Here is a 20,245-nt window from a genome sequence, read left to right on the forward strand (position 1 = left end):
TCTTTAAGTCATCAAAAGCTTGGTATCAGACAAATGAAACTGTTATGTGAGATTATCATTTTTAATTTTTGATAAATTGCTATAATACTAGATGTCAACCACTAAGCCAAGCATGGGAGGGAGGGATGGGGAGAGAATGAGATGGGGATCAGGTGGGGGCTGACTGGGCAGTGTGTGCATGTATTTCTACAAAAGTTTGTATCCCACTATGATGTATGAATACAGTGCACCAATAAAAATAAAAAAAAAAAAAAGAATGTATAAACTAGCCGGGAGTGGTGGCGCATGGTAATCCCAGCATTCAGGTAATCCTGGTTCAGGGATAGCCTCAGCTACTCAGTGAGGCTCTCGGCAACTTAAAAAAAAAAAATTAGATTTTCAGAAATGCTAAAAAAAATCAACGCATATTTTACTATGTCTTATTAAATTATGTGCACAATACTTAAAATATTCTATATGGATAGTTTTAATTTTGTTTTCATGTAAAGAAATATAAAGAGATTTAACATTGTCAAAACAGATATTCCAGAATAGATGTATTGGGGGGATATTTATATCTTATTAAACAATTCCCTAAAATTGTCATACAATTTTAAATTAAAAGATTTAAAGTAAAAAAAAATTAAAAAATAAAATAGGGTTGGGGGTATAGCTCAGTAGTTCAATGCACCTGAGCTCAATCTTAGTACCGCAAAAAAACAAGCAAATAAATACATAAATAAAATAGGGATAGGACTGGTGGTGTATCTCATCAGTAGAATGCCTCTGGAATCAAAGTTCAGTACTAAAAACAAAAACAAACAAACAAACAAGCAAAACAAAAAAGGGGAAGACTTTAACAGTAATTAACTGGCTTCAAGATTAAAAATTAAAAATGATTCTGACAGTTCCTTTAGTACTCTGCTCAACTGTTTGAGGTTTATCAGATTTCTTTGCCTATATTTTCTTTGGGTTTTTAATTTTTTAAATACTTTTATTAAGCTAGGCATGGTGGCACACATAATCCCAGTACTTGGGAGGCAGAGACAGGAAGATTACGGGTTCACAGCCAGCCTCAGCTACATAGTGAAGCCATCCACAACTTAGTGAGACCTTGTTTCAAAATAAAGAATAAAAACTAGGGCCAGGGGTATAGCTCAGAGGAAGAATGCTCCTGGATTCAATCCCCAGTGCTGCAAAAAAAATATAAAAATTACCTTTATTGGTGAGTCATAGTGTCAATCATAATGTAGCTCTCAGTGATAGGGACAAACAGAAAAAGATCCACCCTAGACCGTTTCTTTGTGTTTTGTTTTATTTTTTCCCCTCCTCTTCATTCTTCTTTATTCTGAAGTTCTTTTTCTCTCCAAACATCCTCAGGTCAGCCCCACCCCTGGGTGCATCCGCGCGCTCATGAAGATGCTGTACTGCCCGTACTGCCGGGGGCTTCCCACTGTGAGACCCTGCACCAACTATTGCCTTAACGTCATGAAGGGCTGCTTGGCGAATCAGGCGGACCTGGACACCGAGTGGAACCTCTTCATAGGTAAGAAGCATTGGAACCGATCCACAACAACATGCGAAAACAGGACCCGTGTGCCAGGCTTGATGGCATGTCAGAAAACGGCTCTCAGATGATTATAAGCTTTATTTTGCATTTTTCTTCTTCTTTTCTTTATCCTGCAAAATAAGACTTCCCTGTCTATGCAAAGGAGAAACCTGTTAAGGATGCACAAGGCTGCCATATTCAAATAGCCCATCTCTAAAATGAAGATAAAAGTAATCTTGTTGAATGTCAGTGAGCTCCTGGAAGAAGGAACAAGTTAGGAAAAAAAAAAAAAAAAACCTTGTAAAAATAACAACTAACAGTAGTCTGTTTGATTTGTTTTACCTCAACATTGTCCCAGATTTTAGAAAACAACTTCTTCCTTAAACTTCTAGGAGGAAAACTGCTCAGTATTTTAGCTAAAACAAGCAAATGTTCTATCTCATTCTGGGAAACGTTTCAAGCACTCAGCCTGAAACAGCCTTCCGATCTTCAGAGGGGAGCTGTAGAGAGACACTGGAAAGGGCTGCAGGTCTCGGCTCGGTTCTTGAGCTGGAGAAATCAGTCCCGAGGTTGCACGGCCCAGAGATATTTCCCAAATAGCTGTCCAAGGATAAAAGGACAAATTTTATATGCAGGCTTCTCCCAGGAAAATACACAGGCCTTGAAAGAGGAAATGTGTTTTCTTCTCCTCTGTCAAATGGCCTTTAAATAAAAGTATTTCAATTGCGTCTACTGCAATTACAGTGACAAGAGAGGTAGGAATAACAGCAGGAATCGTCAGCCTGGGAGGGCCGGCCTCATTTATGCAAACCTCTAAGCCAGAAGGCACCAGGAAAGTCTTCTGACATCTAAGATTTGTGGAGGGCAGGGCAAAGATCTAAGATGTGTCCGGCTTCATAGAAACCTAAGCTCACTGTGCAGAGATGTGCTAAGGTTATAGGCATTCGGCTTTGGCAATGAAACCCATTGGCTAACTCACTGTTTTGCTTAAGAAGGCCAGAGAAAATGGCTTTGAGGTTTTTAAAATTTTTATTTATTTATTTATTTTTATTTTTTATTGGTGTATTATATTCATACATCATATTGGGGTAAAAAACTTGTGCATACATACATGTACACATCACTGATTTAACGCCTACCCAATTCCCACCCCATTCCCTCCCCGTCCCTCCTTCCCTTGCTTGGCTTAGTGGTTGATTCGATATGTTTAAGTACATTGTGTGTTTTAGAGATTTTCCTCTTCCCCCCTCCTTTCTCCTCCTTTAGGTTGCCTTGTTTGCTCCTCTATAGGATTTCCTTTTTCATCTAGAGTTTCTCCTATGACCCATTTCTCCCTAACTCTCACATATTAGGGAAAGCATAGGGTTTTTTAAAAAAAGATTTTAGAGTGGGATAAATTAAATTGGAAATCATCGAACAAAATCTCAGAGGCATTTCAGAGAGAGTAAATCGAAGGGCTGATCTCGCTCCCGTAAGTGTGTTTGTGTGAGTCGGGAAGGAATCTGTGTGATCTTTGGTTATTTTATTTGAAAAATAAAGGCTTTATAAGAAGTTAATCATTAAAGTTCTCTTCTGACTCAAAAGTGACATGATTCTTTGCTAAGATTTTTGCTCTTTGCTAAGATATTGGGGGGAAATTAAATAAAACTAAGAATAAACTTGATCTAATTTAGAATTTGGATTAATTTTCCAAAGACAGGACACTCAAATAATTCTGATAAAGAAGTAATTGCATCATGAAACCTAAAAAATCTGTATATTTTGTAAACTAGGTTAAGCCTCAGAGCTACGGTTAGAGTCATTTCTCCTTTATGCACTAACTTCTAGCATTATCTTTGGTCAGCCTGAAATCGATTGATGAAAAGTGGGCATGTTGATTGTTGTATGTTAAGCAGGACATAATGAAAAATGAGAATTTAGGCCTTTTTACTTCTAATAGCAGGAGTGAATTTTTAATTGGCTTTCTTTCCCTCAATTACTTTAACATAAAAAAATTTTCTTCCTTCTTTCCTTCCATCCATCCTTCCTTCCTTCATTCCTTTCTTCCTTCCTCTTTTTTCCTAGTCAGCATTGAACCCAGGGGCATTCTATTTCTGAGATATACACTCAATACTATTTTATGTTTCATTTTGGAATGGGGTCTCACTTAGTTGCTGAGGCTGGCTTTGAACCTGCCATCCTCCTGTCTTGACCTCCCAAGCAATGTGATTACAGGCATGTGCCACCAACAGATCCTTGTACTTTCAATTATTTGGGTTTCCTACATGCCAATTGGATGTAAAATTGAATGTCTGGAGAACCACTGATGTAAAAATGAAAATTTGAACCCATGGTGTTTTGGTTGGACTTTAATGAAAAGTAGAACCGGTGATTAGTCCTACATGAATATAGCTCAAACCTTTTCTTCCTCTGCCTCACCTAGTCTTAGGGATTACTAAGGAAAAAAGATGCTTCCAGTTTTCTTTTTCTCGCTGTGGCATTGAGAATTAACCATTAAGCCAGACTTACAGAGCAAAATATGTTCTTGCTAATACTCTTCTGAGTGTGAAGAGTTAGTTCACACATTTATTACATAAATTAGCCAGAAGTGCCAACTCCATTTTCCACACGAATATTATCCAACATGACAGCGTTACAGCATTCATGAGTGCAGCAGCAACAATCAGTGAGCAAATTGGCAATCCAACAGAAATGACATATAATAGCCTCTCTCTGCTTGGCACCTGCAGCCCATGGCTCCCCGTTCTTGGCATCTCTTTCTCCAAACCTTCACTCCTGTTGCTGCCAACCACACATGCTATGCTAACATCCCAGTTTACACTTTTTATTTTCATTACAACAAGCTCACCTAAAACATTAACCATGGCATGCAATCCACAGTCAAATCAAGAGTCAAATTGGTGGCGCATGCTCATGATCTTTGCAAGGCCAGGAATTAATGGAAAGTGATTAATCAGTTTTTAAATTTCAGTTGGTATCTGGATCATGTTAAAAGAAAGGCAATTCACACTTAAGGTGAAGTGTTTTAAGTGTTCATATAAATGCCCCAGTGGTTTCCCACGTACCTCTGAAGGTCAGTGTGATGTTGTTGTTGTTGTTGTTGTTGTTGTTGTTGTTGTGGTGGTGGTGGTGGTTGTGGTTGTGGTTGTGGTTGTTGAAGGAGGCCAGAAGTCTCCTCAGGATGCATTTCATAGTCCTCTTTCTGGAAATTCAACTCTGAGCCTCACATAGAGGCAGTGCTCAAAGGATTCTTGTTAAATAAATGTGAGGAAAAGGAAGAACTCCACTCTTTACACGAAACACTTTTTTTCTAAGTTGCTGACAACTTTGAAGGGCATGCCAGTAGACCCATTTTAAAGTACTTAAAACACAGATGCCCTCTCCTGCTTTCTAGACGCTTGTGGGATTTCTCAGGACAAAGAACAGTCCAGCTTCAACTTGCTGGCCAGTCCAAATGAATGAGTAGACTACAGAGCGCCTGAGCTAGGCAGCATTGAAGAAACACGAGGGAATTTTTTCGTCTGTTCTCATTATTAGAAGCAATGCGGTAGGAGCAAAACCTAATTTGAGGTCTTGATAGTTTTTGCTTGGGCACCTACCCAGGTGTTTTGTGTTTTCATGCAATTTTCCCCACCCTAGCTTCTGAATATTGCCTAAATGCAAAATGAGTTTTCTTGAAGTGTTTACATTAAATTAAAATTTCCTAGAGGGAAACAGTTTGTGGGCAGAACGTATTTCAGTAATATCCTGTGGTTATTTTGAGTGTTTGGCATTGATATTAACACTCCACAGATAAGAACCGGTCTGTTTGACAAGAGGCCACGTTGCAGATTATACAGAGCTTGTGAACACAAAGGCTGAGGCTGAAATTACATTTGTATGGCTATAATAAATCTTGTGAGCCCTTTAAAATGGAGGATGTGTGGGACAGCCTCCTCTAAACATCTGGTACCTTCTAAGATTTTACAGACTCTGGGAACCAGAGAGAGATTTTTAAAAGGGGTTGTCAGTAAGAGAAGGCAAAGGTTGGTTGAGACAAAAGGCAGGAATTCTATTTTATTCTATACTATTTTTTTAATCACTAAAATACTATAGGATGATTCTTATAACAGAGTATAAGACCTTAAGGAATTTATATCCCAATTATGTAGCCTAACTTTTTAGGCCAATCCAGTTAAGAAGCACAGCATATTAATTCAACTAACTATATTGCGCAAGCTATACATATACATCTTTTGTCCTCAGAAATTTTATTTTATTTTTAAATAAATTTTTATTGATGCATTGTAGTTATACATCCTAATGCTCAGAAATTTTAATGTACAATTAATTTAATATATAATTTTATTATATAGTTAATTAAATTAATTATAATAAGCTGTGATAAAGTGGTAGGATAATAGAAGGTCAGGCTATTGACCAGGGGTATTTAATATAATCTAGAGGCACAGGAAAGCCCTGCTTTAGTTGGAATGTTTAGAATAAAATGGTACATATGATTGTACCAAATGAGCATTGTCAAACATAATTGATGTTGAAGGGCGACAGTATACATAATTGTTATAATATAGCCCCCGATATTTTTAAGTTCCCACGACAATTTCAATAAGTCTAGCATGATCTGTCAGTGGTCCTTAAAATGTTCATTTATTTTTATATCTGATATTTTCTGTGATTGTTTCACTACCACTACCACCACCACTGTTACGAACCGATAAATTTAGAGAATGTGTGTTTTATCAAGAAATGCTTGAGTTCTCTGATCTATATATGCTCTTCAATTGGGGGGGAGGCAAAGAAGATTGTATTTTTATTTAGGTCCTGAGCATTGAAAGATTAGACAAACCAATGGTACCAAACTTCCTGGGGTTTGTTTTCTTTCTTTCTTTCTTTCTTTCTTTCTTTTTCTTTTCTTTTCTTTTCTTTTCTTTTCTTTTTTTTTTTTTTGTGGTACTGAGGGTGGAACCCAGGGGCTTTCTAACTCTGGGCTATATTCTCAGACCTATTTTATACTTTATTTGGAAACAGGGTCTCACTAAGTTGCTGAGAGCCTCACTAAATAGCTGAGGCTGGCTTCGAACCTGTGCGATCCTCCTGTCTCAGCCTCCCAAGCACGGGGATTACAAAGGTGCGACACCACGCGTGGCCTGGGCTTTGTTTTCAAGTTGATCTATTGCTAAATTTCAAGAGAGTTCAAAGACAGGAAACTGGCATGAGAGTATCAGAAAGGAAACCCAAGGCAGACACTACACCTGCACCAAGCCAAGAGATCCTGCCGTGTGTGATGACCATTCATTCTTTCCTTTATTCGTGGATTGCACACATGTTTGCCAAGAGCCTACATTGGACCTTATTTTAGCTGAAGCGGACAGACGAGGCCCCTGATTGATGAGAACAGGATTCGGTACATGCATTTTGGATGAAGCACGTAGAAACAACTAGACAGAGAAATGGAAGGGAAGGTAGAGAGAGGCTGTTTTATTTTACTTTGTAGGTCTACTCTTTTAATGGAAGTATGGGTAATTCAGTCATTTAAAAGTCACATAGCCCCGTTGTTAATGGACTCCATGAGAGCAGAGATGGCAGAAACAAATCAGATAATGAGCCCGGTCCTTTCATTGTGACAGCTGCTATCAAGTTGTAAATTAGAGCCAGCTGCAAGGAAGCTGTGCTAGGTCACTGAAATGACTGGTGTCGCGTAATAAATGTCAACTTTGGCACACAAATGACTTCCTTAGAACCTACAAGAGTTGTTTATCTCCAACGTAATTTATATATTCACTACTTTGGTTTTGGAGAAAATGTTGTTAGATAAACTTTATTTGAAATTAGGAAATAAACATTTATTGTCTGTAGTAAATAAACTCGGGTTTTTCCTTTTTTAAAATGTACAAGACTGATGTTGTATTTCAGAAGGATATAAAATAAGCACAAGGAACTATTTCGGGCATTTGTGTAAGATACCACACATTCAAAGATTTTCTGAAGCATGAAATTCTGTAGCATAAATCTGATAAAACCATTTTAGTTATAAAGCAGTCCATAGTAAGTATGATATGAAATGACTCTGGCTGGCAAACCCTGAAATAGCATGTTGAAAAACTTCTAGACTTTAAGCATAGCACGTGATTTCCTTTAGACTGCAGAAAAAGAAAAACTCAAGAATTGTCTTCAGCAGTCAGCTTTCAAGACTTTTTCATCCCTGCCTCATGTCATACAAGAGCCTGTTCAATAATACAGTCCAGAAACACAACCCCTTAAATTGAGGAGCAAAAGCCAAAGCAATTATTTAAAACTCTGGTCTCACTGTCAGTGAGAAAATTTACTTTTGCCCTTGTGCATTCCTAAAAGCACCAAGAAATATTAAACACACGCACAGCACACACACACACACACACACACACACACACACACACGAGTTTCCTATCAGTTGGAATCTAACACCACCCAACCGTCTGCCTTCCTTTGATAGCCACTGATTCAATATTTCTCATTTCTTGTGGGCATCTATTATATATCTCATTCTGTCTGCAATACTGGCAGGACACAGAAGCAATACCAACCACTTACTGAAACCAAAATTTTAAATAGGAAACAGTTGGCTGGTACCCAATAGCTTTTCACTAGCTGCATTTGTTATCAATTACCCAAGTTTAGAAAATGGTTTTCTTCTGAACTCTGCATATGCAAAAGTATTTTTATGTGGTACAGTAGGGTTAATGCCTAGGGTGGCACGGTGCCCAGGCCTGGGCAGCAGGCACAGAGGCAAGCGTCTCTTGGGCTCTCAACATGTGCTGATGCTGGTCTGGAGGCAATGGCACAAGGGTACACAAGATGACAGTTTCTATCTTGAATCAAGCAATTTTCACATGGATCACAGAACACAATATGGATAAAATCTAAAATTACCTGATATCATAAGAGTTACTCTAGGTCGTATGTGTGTGTATGTGTTGCTTTTAACCCTAAACCCAGTTCTTGTTCATCAATCTATTTCTTATTATATACTCAATAAATGACATGTTATAATTTATAATCTATATAATTTAATTCTTGTTCATCAGTCTATTTCTTGTTATTATATACTCAATAAATGACATATTATAATTTATAATCTATATAATTTATAGTTATATAATTTATAATGTATAACTTAGATTTTAATTCATCATCTATATAAATAGATTTTAAAATATTTTTTCAAAAATTTTTATTATTTTTGTGTATCATATTGAAAATGGCCTACATTCAGACTGTGCTTGGTGCCCTCTTCCACTCCCCACTTTCCCTCTCCCTCCTCCCCACAACGAGTGTCCAGGTTAACCATGCTATATTCATATTTTTACACATATTTGGATATAACTCCTCCATTAATCAACCTCAGCCTTCTTCCTCTCCTTCCTTTCTGGCTTTGCTGAGGTTTCCCCTCCATTATCTGGAGTCCCTCTGGTATCCCTAATACTCCCTAGCTTGGGCATATTAGAGAAAACATATGTCCCCTCTCTTTCTGTGCTTGACTGATCTCACTTAACATCATGTTCTCCAGGTCTTTCCATCTTCTTGTGAATGACATGATTTTGTCTTCCTTATAGCTGAGTAGAATTCTGTTGTGTGTACTTCCCATAATTTTGCAATTTATTCATCTGTTGATGGAGACCTCAGTTGGTTCTATATTTTGGCTATTACGAATTGTGCTGCTATGAACATGGGAATGCATATGTTACTGTAGTTCTTGATTTCAACCCCTTTGGAAAAAGGTTTTATTTATAATCTATATAGATATATTTTAAGTAATTTATATATATTATATAATATAAATTATGTAATTTATATATATTATATAATAATATATTAAGTAATTTATATACATTATATAATATAAATTGTGGATGGATTATATGCAATATAATATAAAATTTATAATACAGACTGATATATTATATAATTTATAATCATGATTGTTGCATTTTCTATTTACCGATTGCTAAAAATTCTAAACTAGACTTTCAAGATGGGAATCATGGCACAATATAATATGGCACCAACCAATGACCTGCAATGAGGCACACCTATTTTTGCAAGTATAGCATTCACTGGGGTTCTAGATGTTTCAGTACATCATAGGAAGTATCATAGGTTTACTGATACCTCTCATGTCTTATCAAGCTTCCCAACATCTGTGAAAAACAACCACTAGGTTTACTTTGCTAAGGGAACCCAGAGCACAGAAAAATGAGTCAAGATAGCTAGAGAATTGCTTTTGTGTTTGGAACTTTTGATTTTGATTTTGTTCTGTACTTCAATTTTAGTGTTTTATATAGATAAACAGTTTAATTGGATAATTATGTAAAAATGCTTGTTCACAGTAATTGACATTTGATTTTAGTAACATTCACTATCATTTTTTCAAGTTCAAACTATAATATGGCTTTCGGGATGTGAAGAAAAATATTTGAGGATTGCTTGTAATGGACTTAAATAGATTTCAAAAGGCTCAGAAACCTCAAAAATCAAACACTATAAGCCTTAGCCCAGTGACATTCTTAGCAATTCCAGTTTTAGGAGATAAGAGGCATATGTGGTAGAAGAAATTGTGTCTCGGAAACTAGAAAATAACGAGAAGAAATAGAGCTAAGGACATGAATTGTTAAAGAAAACATTAAACCACATAGCTATTTGCAAATAGCAAACTTTTAACAAGTCCCAGGGCCATCATAACCACAAAGTCCTTCATCCAGTGACCAATTTAATAGAATAAGAGAGGGGATACCTTGTAGGCATTTAGATCCCTCTAAACATCCTGATTAGCAAGTAATGTGGAACTCCTAATATAAATCCAGTTCATAAATTCTTTTGTCCTTGTGTGATGTGACAATACTGTTTTAAAATATCTTAATTATCAGTGTTAAGTGATGACACTTGGACTTCTTTTCCCATAAACTTAAGGTTATATCAACATACCTTCATATAAACCTGTATTTCTAGTTGTTCTAAAAACTCTTTTAACTCATGACTGTCTCAGGAGTAGAACTAGTAATCATATTTCCATGTTTGAGTCATTTTTTAATGGAGTTTTTATTTTCCTCAGGCTTTTTTCCTTAGCAGTTATGCAAGAGACTTTTTAAGAATCTTATTTCTTTCATTCTGTTGCTTGGTGACTTATTTATTGTGAACAGCCCTCCAAGGAACCAGGGTGAAAACTGGGTTAGAAGAGGTAGCCCATCGAGTTATCCTGATGGTCAAAGGCACGTTTTCATTTGTTATATTAAAGGGATACTTTGTAGAAATGTCCATGGGAGTGATTTAAACTCTTAAGTACATTGATGGCATGTGAAAACTCTGTACTTGTAATTCATTTAAACAATATATAGTGCCTATAGATACTTCACCATATAGGGAGCAGAGAATTTAAATTAAAAGAGAATAAAATATTCCTTGTCCTTCATAATAGCTTATTGTAAATGCTATATGAAAAAGATACATCCTTATTTTTCCCTTGCATGAGTTTAAATAATTTGCTGCACTAAGAATTTTCTTTACTTTCTAAAGATGTCAAAATTAGAAAGAACAATGAAAAAATAAGTAGTCAAGTAATGGCACACCTCAAACTGGGATAAATCTGCATACATCACATTTTTATCATTTAAGGGGTTAGGAATCTTTGAGAAAAATAATACTAATGACAAAATGTCAAATAATTCTGTGAATATTCATTGATAAAAATCTCAATGCTTAGGGAATTAAATGATTTAAGGAGGGGCCTAAGAATTATGTTGGGTGGAATGAACACATCAGCAGATGTCAGAGAGTTTCAGAAGTAATAATTGTGGCCCCTTGGATTGCCAGGGGTGATATGGTTTTCAAACTAACTGAATCAGGCAGTGACCCCTTGACTACCTCATCCCTGCATCTGGGCTGTCTCTCCCATAGTTTTACACTACCTTAAAGAGATTAATTTTCTTGGAGAACACAGGACCACTCTTCTCTATCAGTTCATTGATGTAAGAAGGAAGAATATTCTGAAATTCACTGTAATCACCTGGGGAAGGCTGTTTGGACCCTTGACATTATCAATATGGCTGGTTTTCTAAAATGAGTCCCTTTAGTTATTCTTAGAGGAGTTTCCTGCCTTTAAAATAATCTAGTGCTCCAAACTCTTCTGAGTTGAACATAGAAATATAGTCCATAGTCTAAAAAACTATGGGTATATCAGCCACTCTGATGAAAAAACTGAAATCATCAATAGCCCTAAGAGCACTACCCTGGAATAATTCTATGAATATTCCCAGTACATATTAGTATGAGTGAGGTATAATAATTATACTGCTTAAAAATGTACGGTATAATGATTTGATATGCATATCCATTGTGGAATGATTGCCACAGCTGTTATTTTAGTTAATCTATGTTTCAGTCACTATATGTAGCTAGTAACTACTCCATGGGACAGTACAGACCACTAAAACTCCTATAATTTGCATGATATGGCTGAACATCTGAATATATCTGATTCTCTTTAAACACATTTATTCAATGCCATATTTTGGACTTACCGACTAACTACATACATGGTAGACACAAGGAAAAAAATTTCATATAACCGGTCCTGAGGCAGGTAAAATTATAATTTTACAAAGAGATGAGATGTGTTCTTTCAAAGTAGAGTTTGGTTAAGAGAAGCAGCCATGGTTAAGGGCTCTAGCCCCTGAATCACTACATGGATTTGAATCCTAATGCTAACATCAATAATCTCTGTGACTTAAAGAACATTGTTCAACCTTCATAAATCTCCTTTTTCTCCTTAGAAAACTAGAGGTATAGTACCTACCACTCAGCATTTGGAGAATTAGACTCAACAGTGCAGGTAAATCACCCAGGGAGAAGTCATATCCACAGAAGTATCCCTGAGGGTGAAGCTATGTGATCTCTGTTCTGTTGAATAACCTGTGAAATTTGGAAGAGAAAGTAGAAATGAGAAAATGGAAAGCAACAGACCAGACAAGCAGGTAGGAAAACAGCAAGACATCAGGCACATGTAAACCACACAGTTAATAAGGGGGCGGTGTGATCAGACCCAAATGAAAACCACCCAGTCAGAACTGAAGAGACAGGATGAGAGAGGATGCCGTGCTTCATGCCAGTGTCTGCTTATCCCTACTTCTGAGCTCCCCTTAGTTCTGGGCAGGCAGGACCCTCCCCCCAGTGATGGTCGCTCCCTTCTTCAGGTGAATAAGCATTTCATGACACCAAGATGGGGAAATGGTGGTAGAAAGGTAGGAATAAGTGTGATATACTCAGAAGCTTAAGAGAACTATTCCATCTGCAATGGACAAACGTGCCGGTGTGTCTCTGGAGGTAAGATCCGTAAAGGTTGGACTGTGGGGGTTTTAAAACTCAGACCAAATATTTCACTTTCTTTTGTCTTGTAGGCAATGGCAAACCATGGGCTCTTCTATCCATGGAATGACAGAATCTAAATAGTAATCTGGCAGCTAAGTAAAAGATGGATAAGACCAGTGGCAGTGAGACCAGATATGTCATTGAAGTGTGGTGTGAAAATGGAAAGGAAGACCACAGCCATGGTAGAGTTTCAAGTAAAAATTTATTGGACTCCATGTCCAGATAGAGGTGACTAAATGCAGAGGTGAAAAAAGATATACTTCAGATATGCCTGAGATAGGCATCCAAGGAAAGGCAGTGCTGTTGGCAAATAGAAAAGCTAGTTTGGGGAATGATAAAGATGAATTTCTTTATTTTGCTTAGGGCATGTTAAATTTAAGAAATAGTGGGGACCAAAACGTAACTTTCTAATTGGATGTTGAAAATATTAGTGCTCTCTGTTCCTGAACCAGGAGCTCAGATACCCAGAACCATCTGGGGGTTTCTATGCCACAGAGAGTTCTGTGAGCAACTTTTTCTCATCAACCCTGACAGGTTGTGCCCAGAGTCCCCTCTTCCTAGCTCACACTAGTGCCTGCATATTCTTTTCCTGGGAAATTATATTGTCTTTACCCCTAGATGTCAAACACTTAACAATTTTCTCATTAATATCTTCTCTCAAAATGAGCCTATGTATATACTCCCCAAACTCTTTAATTAAGAGCAGCTAGAATTTCCACTGTGCAAATATGAGGATGCTTAATGTATGATTCAACAGAGACGTGCCTGATTGCTGCCCCAAACATATTTCCTCAGACTCAGAAACCCCCTTGATGGTCAAATTTATCATACACATTGACATTTTATAATTGCCGTCAATCCAAGAGGAAATTTATTTTCTATTGGTTTTGGCTTTTTAAAACCCTCAAATGCATGAAATCGAGAAAGACTTAATTCATTGCTGGTTATCGCCAAGTTCTGAATTTCAAGTAGAGGCATGAAATCTGCTAATTTTACCCCCAAAAAAGAATAAAAGTAATCCCCCAGGGGCATTAATTGCCTTCTCTGGCAAGAGTGTCATGTGTCAGAAAGCAGTCTCTTACTCTGCTGGCAAGCCCTTTGGCGGGACTGTTACCAGAGAAAGCTCAAAGTATAAGGACAAATACAATCTATTCCCTGGTTTCTGGACAGGAAATCACCTTAGGAACAAGACACACATGCATGATGCAGCGTTTGCAATGCAACATTTGAAGGAGTGAGTTTTCTTTTTGAAATTTCATATTGCCAAGTTACTGATTTAAGAATACCCTCGAGTATAAATTATTTCTCCGAACCTCTACAGTGACTTTTGTCAAACGCCTTCTGCTTAGCCCATTAAATGTGGAAACCATGGAATGTTATTTGATTTGTAACCCAAGAAAAAGCCCTATAACCACCTATCCCTCTTTGGAAAGCTGCCAGAACAAAGTGAGAGGAAAGGCCGAGGCCGCGAACAATAATTTGAGGTTGCCGCAGGTGGCTCGGGTCACAGATCAAGCCTCGGGGCTGTGCTCAGTCGTCCAGTCTCTTCATGAGGATTTACATTTATCGCTCGTATCCCACATGGAAGCTTTGGGATTTGAGATCAGAACTGGACACGGTTTAATTGTGGCCATGCAGCATTAAAAAAATACATGATAGTAAATTCATTATGTTGAATAATTATCACGATTCTTTACAATTCATTTTGAAGAAGGTAGTTTCAGGATACATTTAATGTTCATGTTGAATTAGTAGATATTAAAATCTGTACTTCCTAAGTGTCTTCAGATTTAAAAAAAAAATCAGTTAAATTTTGCTGTGCCGTCTATCAATATCTGTCCATTTGGGGCTGTGAGCACTAGGTTATCTGATTATTGTGTTCATCCCAAACTTGTTAAGCCAACCTCTCAAATGTAAAATGAGAGCCTGGTAGGGTGGCGCACGCTTGTAATCCTGCCCTTGGGAGGCCGAGACAGGAGGATCACACAGGTTCAAAGCCAGCCTCAGTACTTAATGAGGCTCTCAACAACTTAGTGAGACCCTGTTTCCAAATAAAAAATAAAATAGGTCTGGGAGTATAGCCTGGAGGTAGAAAGCCCCTGGGTTCTACCTCCAGTGCCACCAAAAATATAAAATAAGTAAACAAATGTAAAAGGAGAAAAATTGTATCTAGAGTTACATCTGGACATTTTTTAAGATGCAGAAATTAATAGTTTGGAATTGGAAAATAATAAAGTATATAAGTTCCATTCAATAAATCAATGACAAGATGAAAGACAAATTCTTTAATCAAAAGCATGTTAATCCAGAGGCGGGCGTGGTGGCGCACACTTGTAATCCCCGCACTTGGGAGGCAGAGACAGGAGGATAGCGCAGATTCGAAGCCAGCCGCGCTGGCTTAGGAGACCCTGTTTCCAAATTTTAAAAAAAGTATAAAATAGGTCTGAGAGTGTAGCACAGAGGCAGAAGGGTTTCCAGGAACCCCAGTACCACCAAAAAAAGAAAAACAAAAGCATGTTAATCCAGCAGAGGAACAGCCACTTGAGAGCTATAATGGGAGCAGAGAAGGCAGCCAGAGATCCCCCGTGATAAATCCATATTCACCTGAATAGGGGTTGCAGCAATTTCTACTAATTGAGAGAGACCAAGAACGCACACCGCATTACCGCCTTCTACCAGGCACTAGAGAACTTGTTTTTGGATTTTGTCTTGACTTTTCACTGGACACTTATTTTTGGATTTAATCTTAAATTTTATTGTTTGCAAGGTAATACCACAGATGATTTTTATAAAAAAAAATAAGAATGAGTGTTAGTATGTCATTTTTGCTTAGAGTGTTTCTCATTTAGAAATCTTAACATTCTCCTGAACATATGAAATCTCTTGATGATCATTTAATAGGAACTTTTAAATGATGATTTAAAAGGCTTTATCTGGATGAATAAAATTCTCAATTAGAGGATTCTTACCAGAGGTTTAATATGTGTGTATCCTGCTTGACCTGTATGCTTTACATCCCAGAGATTATGGTAAAGAAATAGCTTTATGAAGGAATATCCTCCAATCTTGATCTGTCTGAGATCAAATTATCTTTAACATTTATTTTGAAATAATTTTCAGCTTGTAAAAATAGTAGAGTTCCAGCCGGGTGTGGTGGCGCACGCTTGTAATCGCAGCATTTGGGAGGCTGAGACAGGAGGATCGCACGGGTTCAAAGAGCCAGCCTCAACTACTTAGTGAGGCCCTTTGCAACACAGTGAGACCCTGTTTCAAAATAAAGAATAAAAAATAGGGTTGGTGATGTCTCTTGGAGATAGAATGCCCCTGGATTCCATCCCCAGTATTGAAAAAAAAAAAAAGTAGAGCTCCCATATATCTATTGCTCTCCTTATCCTAGTATTAGTAACGTGTGCATAACCAAAGAACAATAAGCAAAGCCAGGAAATTAGCCTTGATACAATATTACTAATTTTATACCTTACTCTACTATCCCTAGTTTCTCCCTTATTTTGTTTTCCTTATTATGTTTCAGTATTCAGTCTAGGATTCCACAGGCAGATAGATGACCTGTTTCCTTAGCTTTCTTCCATCTGTGACCCTTATCACTTTCTCCTTTACTTACTTATCACTTTTTCTCCTTTACTACCTTGACCTTTTTGATGATCACAAATCAGCCAGTCATTTTTTAGAATGTCTCTCAATTTTCAGCAGGGTGTATACCTGTAATCACAGGAGTTGGGAGGCTGAGAGTACCGTCAAAGTTTTGAGATTCTCTGCAACCTAGTGAGACCCTGTTTCAAAAATTAAAACATAAATACATAAAAAGGACTGGGGGTTTGGCTTGGAAGTGAAATGTCCTTGTATTTAATATCCAGTAAAATACACACACACACACACACACACACACACACACACGTGTGCGCACACACACACACACATCTCAAATTTCACTTGTCTGATATTCCTTGATATTCTTTAGTATTTGGTAGATTTTTTCACTTTACTTATTACTTCTTTCAGTTGTTGGGGATACAATTTTTTAGGATGTGCTCTGGTTTGAATGTGTCTCCACAAAGATCCTCTGTTGGAACCATAATCATGAATACAAATGTTGGGAGATGGTACGTAATGAGAGGTGTTCGGGTCTTGAGGATGGGCCTCCCAAATGGGGTAATGTCCTTATCAGGGCAGTGAGACTGTTATACAAATGAGCACAGACTCCTCTCTCTGTGTCCTGCCAACTCTTTAACCACATGATGCTTAACACCGAAGAAAGCCCTCTTCTGAACTTAGAGTCCCCAGCTGTTGGAACCCTGAGCCAAATGAACTTCTGTTCAGAATTACCAACTTTGGAGCATCTACTTTATCAGCCCCTGATAGGTCAAAACAGGAAGATACTGAAGTCTTTGCTAATATTCTGTTCCTCCTCAACTTTTGTTCCTGATGTTAGACTCCCTAAGACCTTGCCCCTGTCAGCTATTACTGCAGTGTTGAGGAATGGTGATGTGATATTTCCTTCTGCAATTCTAGATGTATTAGTTGGAGTCCTTCCCCCAAAGTAGATCCTTTTTCTCTCCCAAGTACTTATTCATTCTATTACTTATTTGTCTAAGTATGGACTCACGGATACTTTATGGATATAATCCAATAATTCGATTATTTATTTTGTGGCTCAAATTGTTCCACTTTTGTACACTGAGAGCGTATTATGGTTAGATTCTATATTGTTTTGACGTGGTTTCCATCCTCTTCAGATCACTAACTCACTTCTTTAAAAAAAAAAAAACACACACATCACAAGCTATTCCAGGATTTTCTTGTATTTTTTTTCAACTCCAGTTCTGAAATGAACCTCTTCTCCAAGAAGATTTGGTTCCTTTTATTGGAGATTTGTACAGAAATCAAGTTTTAGGCATTTGATACACTAATTGCTACTGGGGTGCCAATACTATTAAGTCTTCTCTGCAAACAGAGCTAGGAAATAGATGTAGATATAACATTCAAAACAAATGGTTTATACTTTTATTTATTTATTTAATATGCGGATCTGTGGATCTGTGAGTTTACTCTTATGCCAATTCAATACCAAGTTCATTCTAGACTCCTCTCTTTTCTTATTTGTAACATTATTCTCCAACAGGGAGAATCCTGTCTTTCATGTTCTACACTCTATCAGCACGTATATTAGAGTTGCTAGTTCATTCTCCTTGTTTGCGAGCTACAATGTTTGTGGACAGTTTGTTCTGTCTTTAGGATTGTAGAACCTAGTCAAAATGAAAATTTTCCCACACTTCGAAATTTTATTTTCTATTTCTATTTTTTTAAATTAATCTTTGTGTGTGAGTGTACGTGTGTGAGGGTGTGTGAGTATGGTACAGGGGATGGAACCCAGGGGCATTCTACCTCCAAGCTACACCCCCAGCCCTATTTTTTATTCTTTATTTTGAAACAGGATCTCACTGTGTTGCAAAGGGCTTCCCTAAGTAGTAGCTGAGGCTGTCCTCGAACCACGATCCTCCGGTCTCAGCCTCCCGAATGCTGGGATTCCAAGCGTGCGCTACCACGCCCGGCTTAAGTATTTAGATTAGTTCTTTCCTTTTAAATCTTCTTTCATATTTTTCTATTCTAGATTTATTTACTTATTTTGATATATTTCTATTCTAGAGCTAGTTTTACTTATTATTGTTTGTATTTCATTGCAGGTTCTCCTGTGTCCTGGTTAATTTTCTTTTTTCTTTTTCTTTATTTTGGAGTAGTATGCGAAACATTGTTATAGTTCTAAGTGTCCAAACTATACACAGACTATACACAGACTAATATATATATATTAGTATATATATATATTGCAGGTCTAGGGATGGAACTTAGGGGCATTTGACCTCTGAGCTACACCCACTGCCCCATTTTTTATTCTTTATTTTGAAACAGGGTCTCAGTAAGTTGCAGAGGGCCTCACCAAGTAGCTGAGGCTGTCCGCGAAACGCGATCCTCTGGTCTCAGCCTCCCGAATGCTGGGATTACAAGCGCACGCCACCACGCCCGGCAGATTATATTTTTGTGTCACGTTCTACTTCTCCACACCACTCCCTCTTTCTTCTATCTTTTTCTCATCCACCCCCTCTAGATTGATCAGTCTCTTTAGTTTCTGGTCTATCTTTTCTGTACTTTTACTAAAATAACCAGGTAAATATGGATTTGCTTACTTGCCTTTTTCTTATAAGCACAGCACTCTACACATATTTTTACACTTTGCTATTCTCAATTATTGAAATCATTCCAAATTAGTTCATAGAGTTCTTCCTCACTCTGTTTACAGTTGCTTAATACTGCCTTGTTGGGGGTACTAAAGCTTATTAGAACTGTTTCTAATATTTTGCTATCACAGATAATGCTTCAGTGATTGACTTAGTGGACGTGTATTTATGTGTTGTATGAGCTGTATTTTCAGGGGAGATTCTTAGACATGAAATTGCTGAGTCAAAAGATCAGTGCATGTGTGGCGTTGTTCGGTATTACCAAATTTTCCTCCAGAAGGCTCTGACAATTTGCATTCTTACCAATTACATTGAGGATGCCTGTTTTCCTGTAGCCACACCAGCAGAAGGTTTCTTATGTTTTTCAGTCTGATAGATGAGAAATAATACCAAATTGTTTTTTGTTTTTCTTTTTGTGGGTTTTTTGGGGTTTTTTTTTGGGGGGGGGGTTTGGTGGTACTGGGGTTGGAACCCAGGGGCCTTGTACCTCCTGGCTACACTCCCAAACCTATTTTTTATATTTTATTTGGACATAGGGTCTCTTGAGCCAGCTGAAGCTGGCTTTGAACCTGTGCAATCCTCCTGTCTCAGCCTCCCAAGTATGGGGATTACAAGCATGTGCCACCAGCACAAATTGTTTTTTTTATTTAATTTTTTCTCTAAGTCATTTTGAAATTTTAACTGAATAAATTGACATCTCTTTCCCTATCCATCATGAGTAGCACATGAAGAATATATTTATATATTTTTTTAAACTAGGATATCTTCACTAGGATAACTAAGAAAACTTTCTGTTGGACTAAATGTAAGATACTTGTTCATGTATGAATCTCCTTCTGATGCTATAACATATAGGTAGAGCCACATTCACTTTTAAATCCTATTTTTAAGTGTTGGAGAAGCATTTTATTGTTTCCTGAGCTCTCATGGTGTGTCTGGACTTCATCACAAATGTTTTTTCCTGTCATAGAATTCTGAGAAATAAGTATGAGCATATGAAGAGGACTGTAATTACAGCAATTATGGAAAAGTAATTTGCAGATTGTATAAACTGAGCAGATTT

General features: G+C 37.4%; 1 protein-coding gene across 2 annotated transcripts in view; it reads left to right on the top strand.

Moving 5' to 3' along the window:
• The window catches only part of GPC6 (glypican 6), a gene marked incomplete at both ends in the record, with an annotated part of 1,162,580 nt that overhangs the window by 792,561 nt on the left and 349,774 nt on the right, over window positions 1–20,245 (top strand). For both annotated transcript variants that reach the window (XM_080689891.1, XM_080689892.1), the window contains one exon: window positions 1,360–1,525. In XM_080689891.1, the coding sequence (XP_080546017.1) occupies window positions 1,360–1,525 (166 nt within the window). The remainder of the gene's footprint in view (window positions 1–1,359; window positions 1,526–20,245) is intronic.

This window comes from Muscardinus avellanarius (genome assembly GCF_963383645.1).
Source record: "Muscardinus avellanarius genome assembly, chromosome: 2".
NCBI lineage: Eukaryota > Metazoa > Chordata > Mammalia > Rodentia > Gliridae > Muscardinus > Muscardinus avellanarius.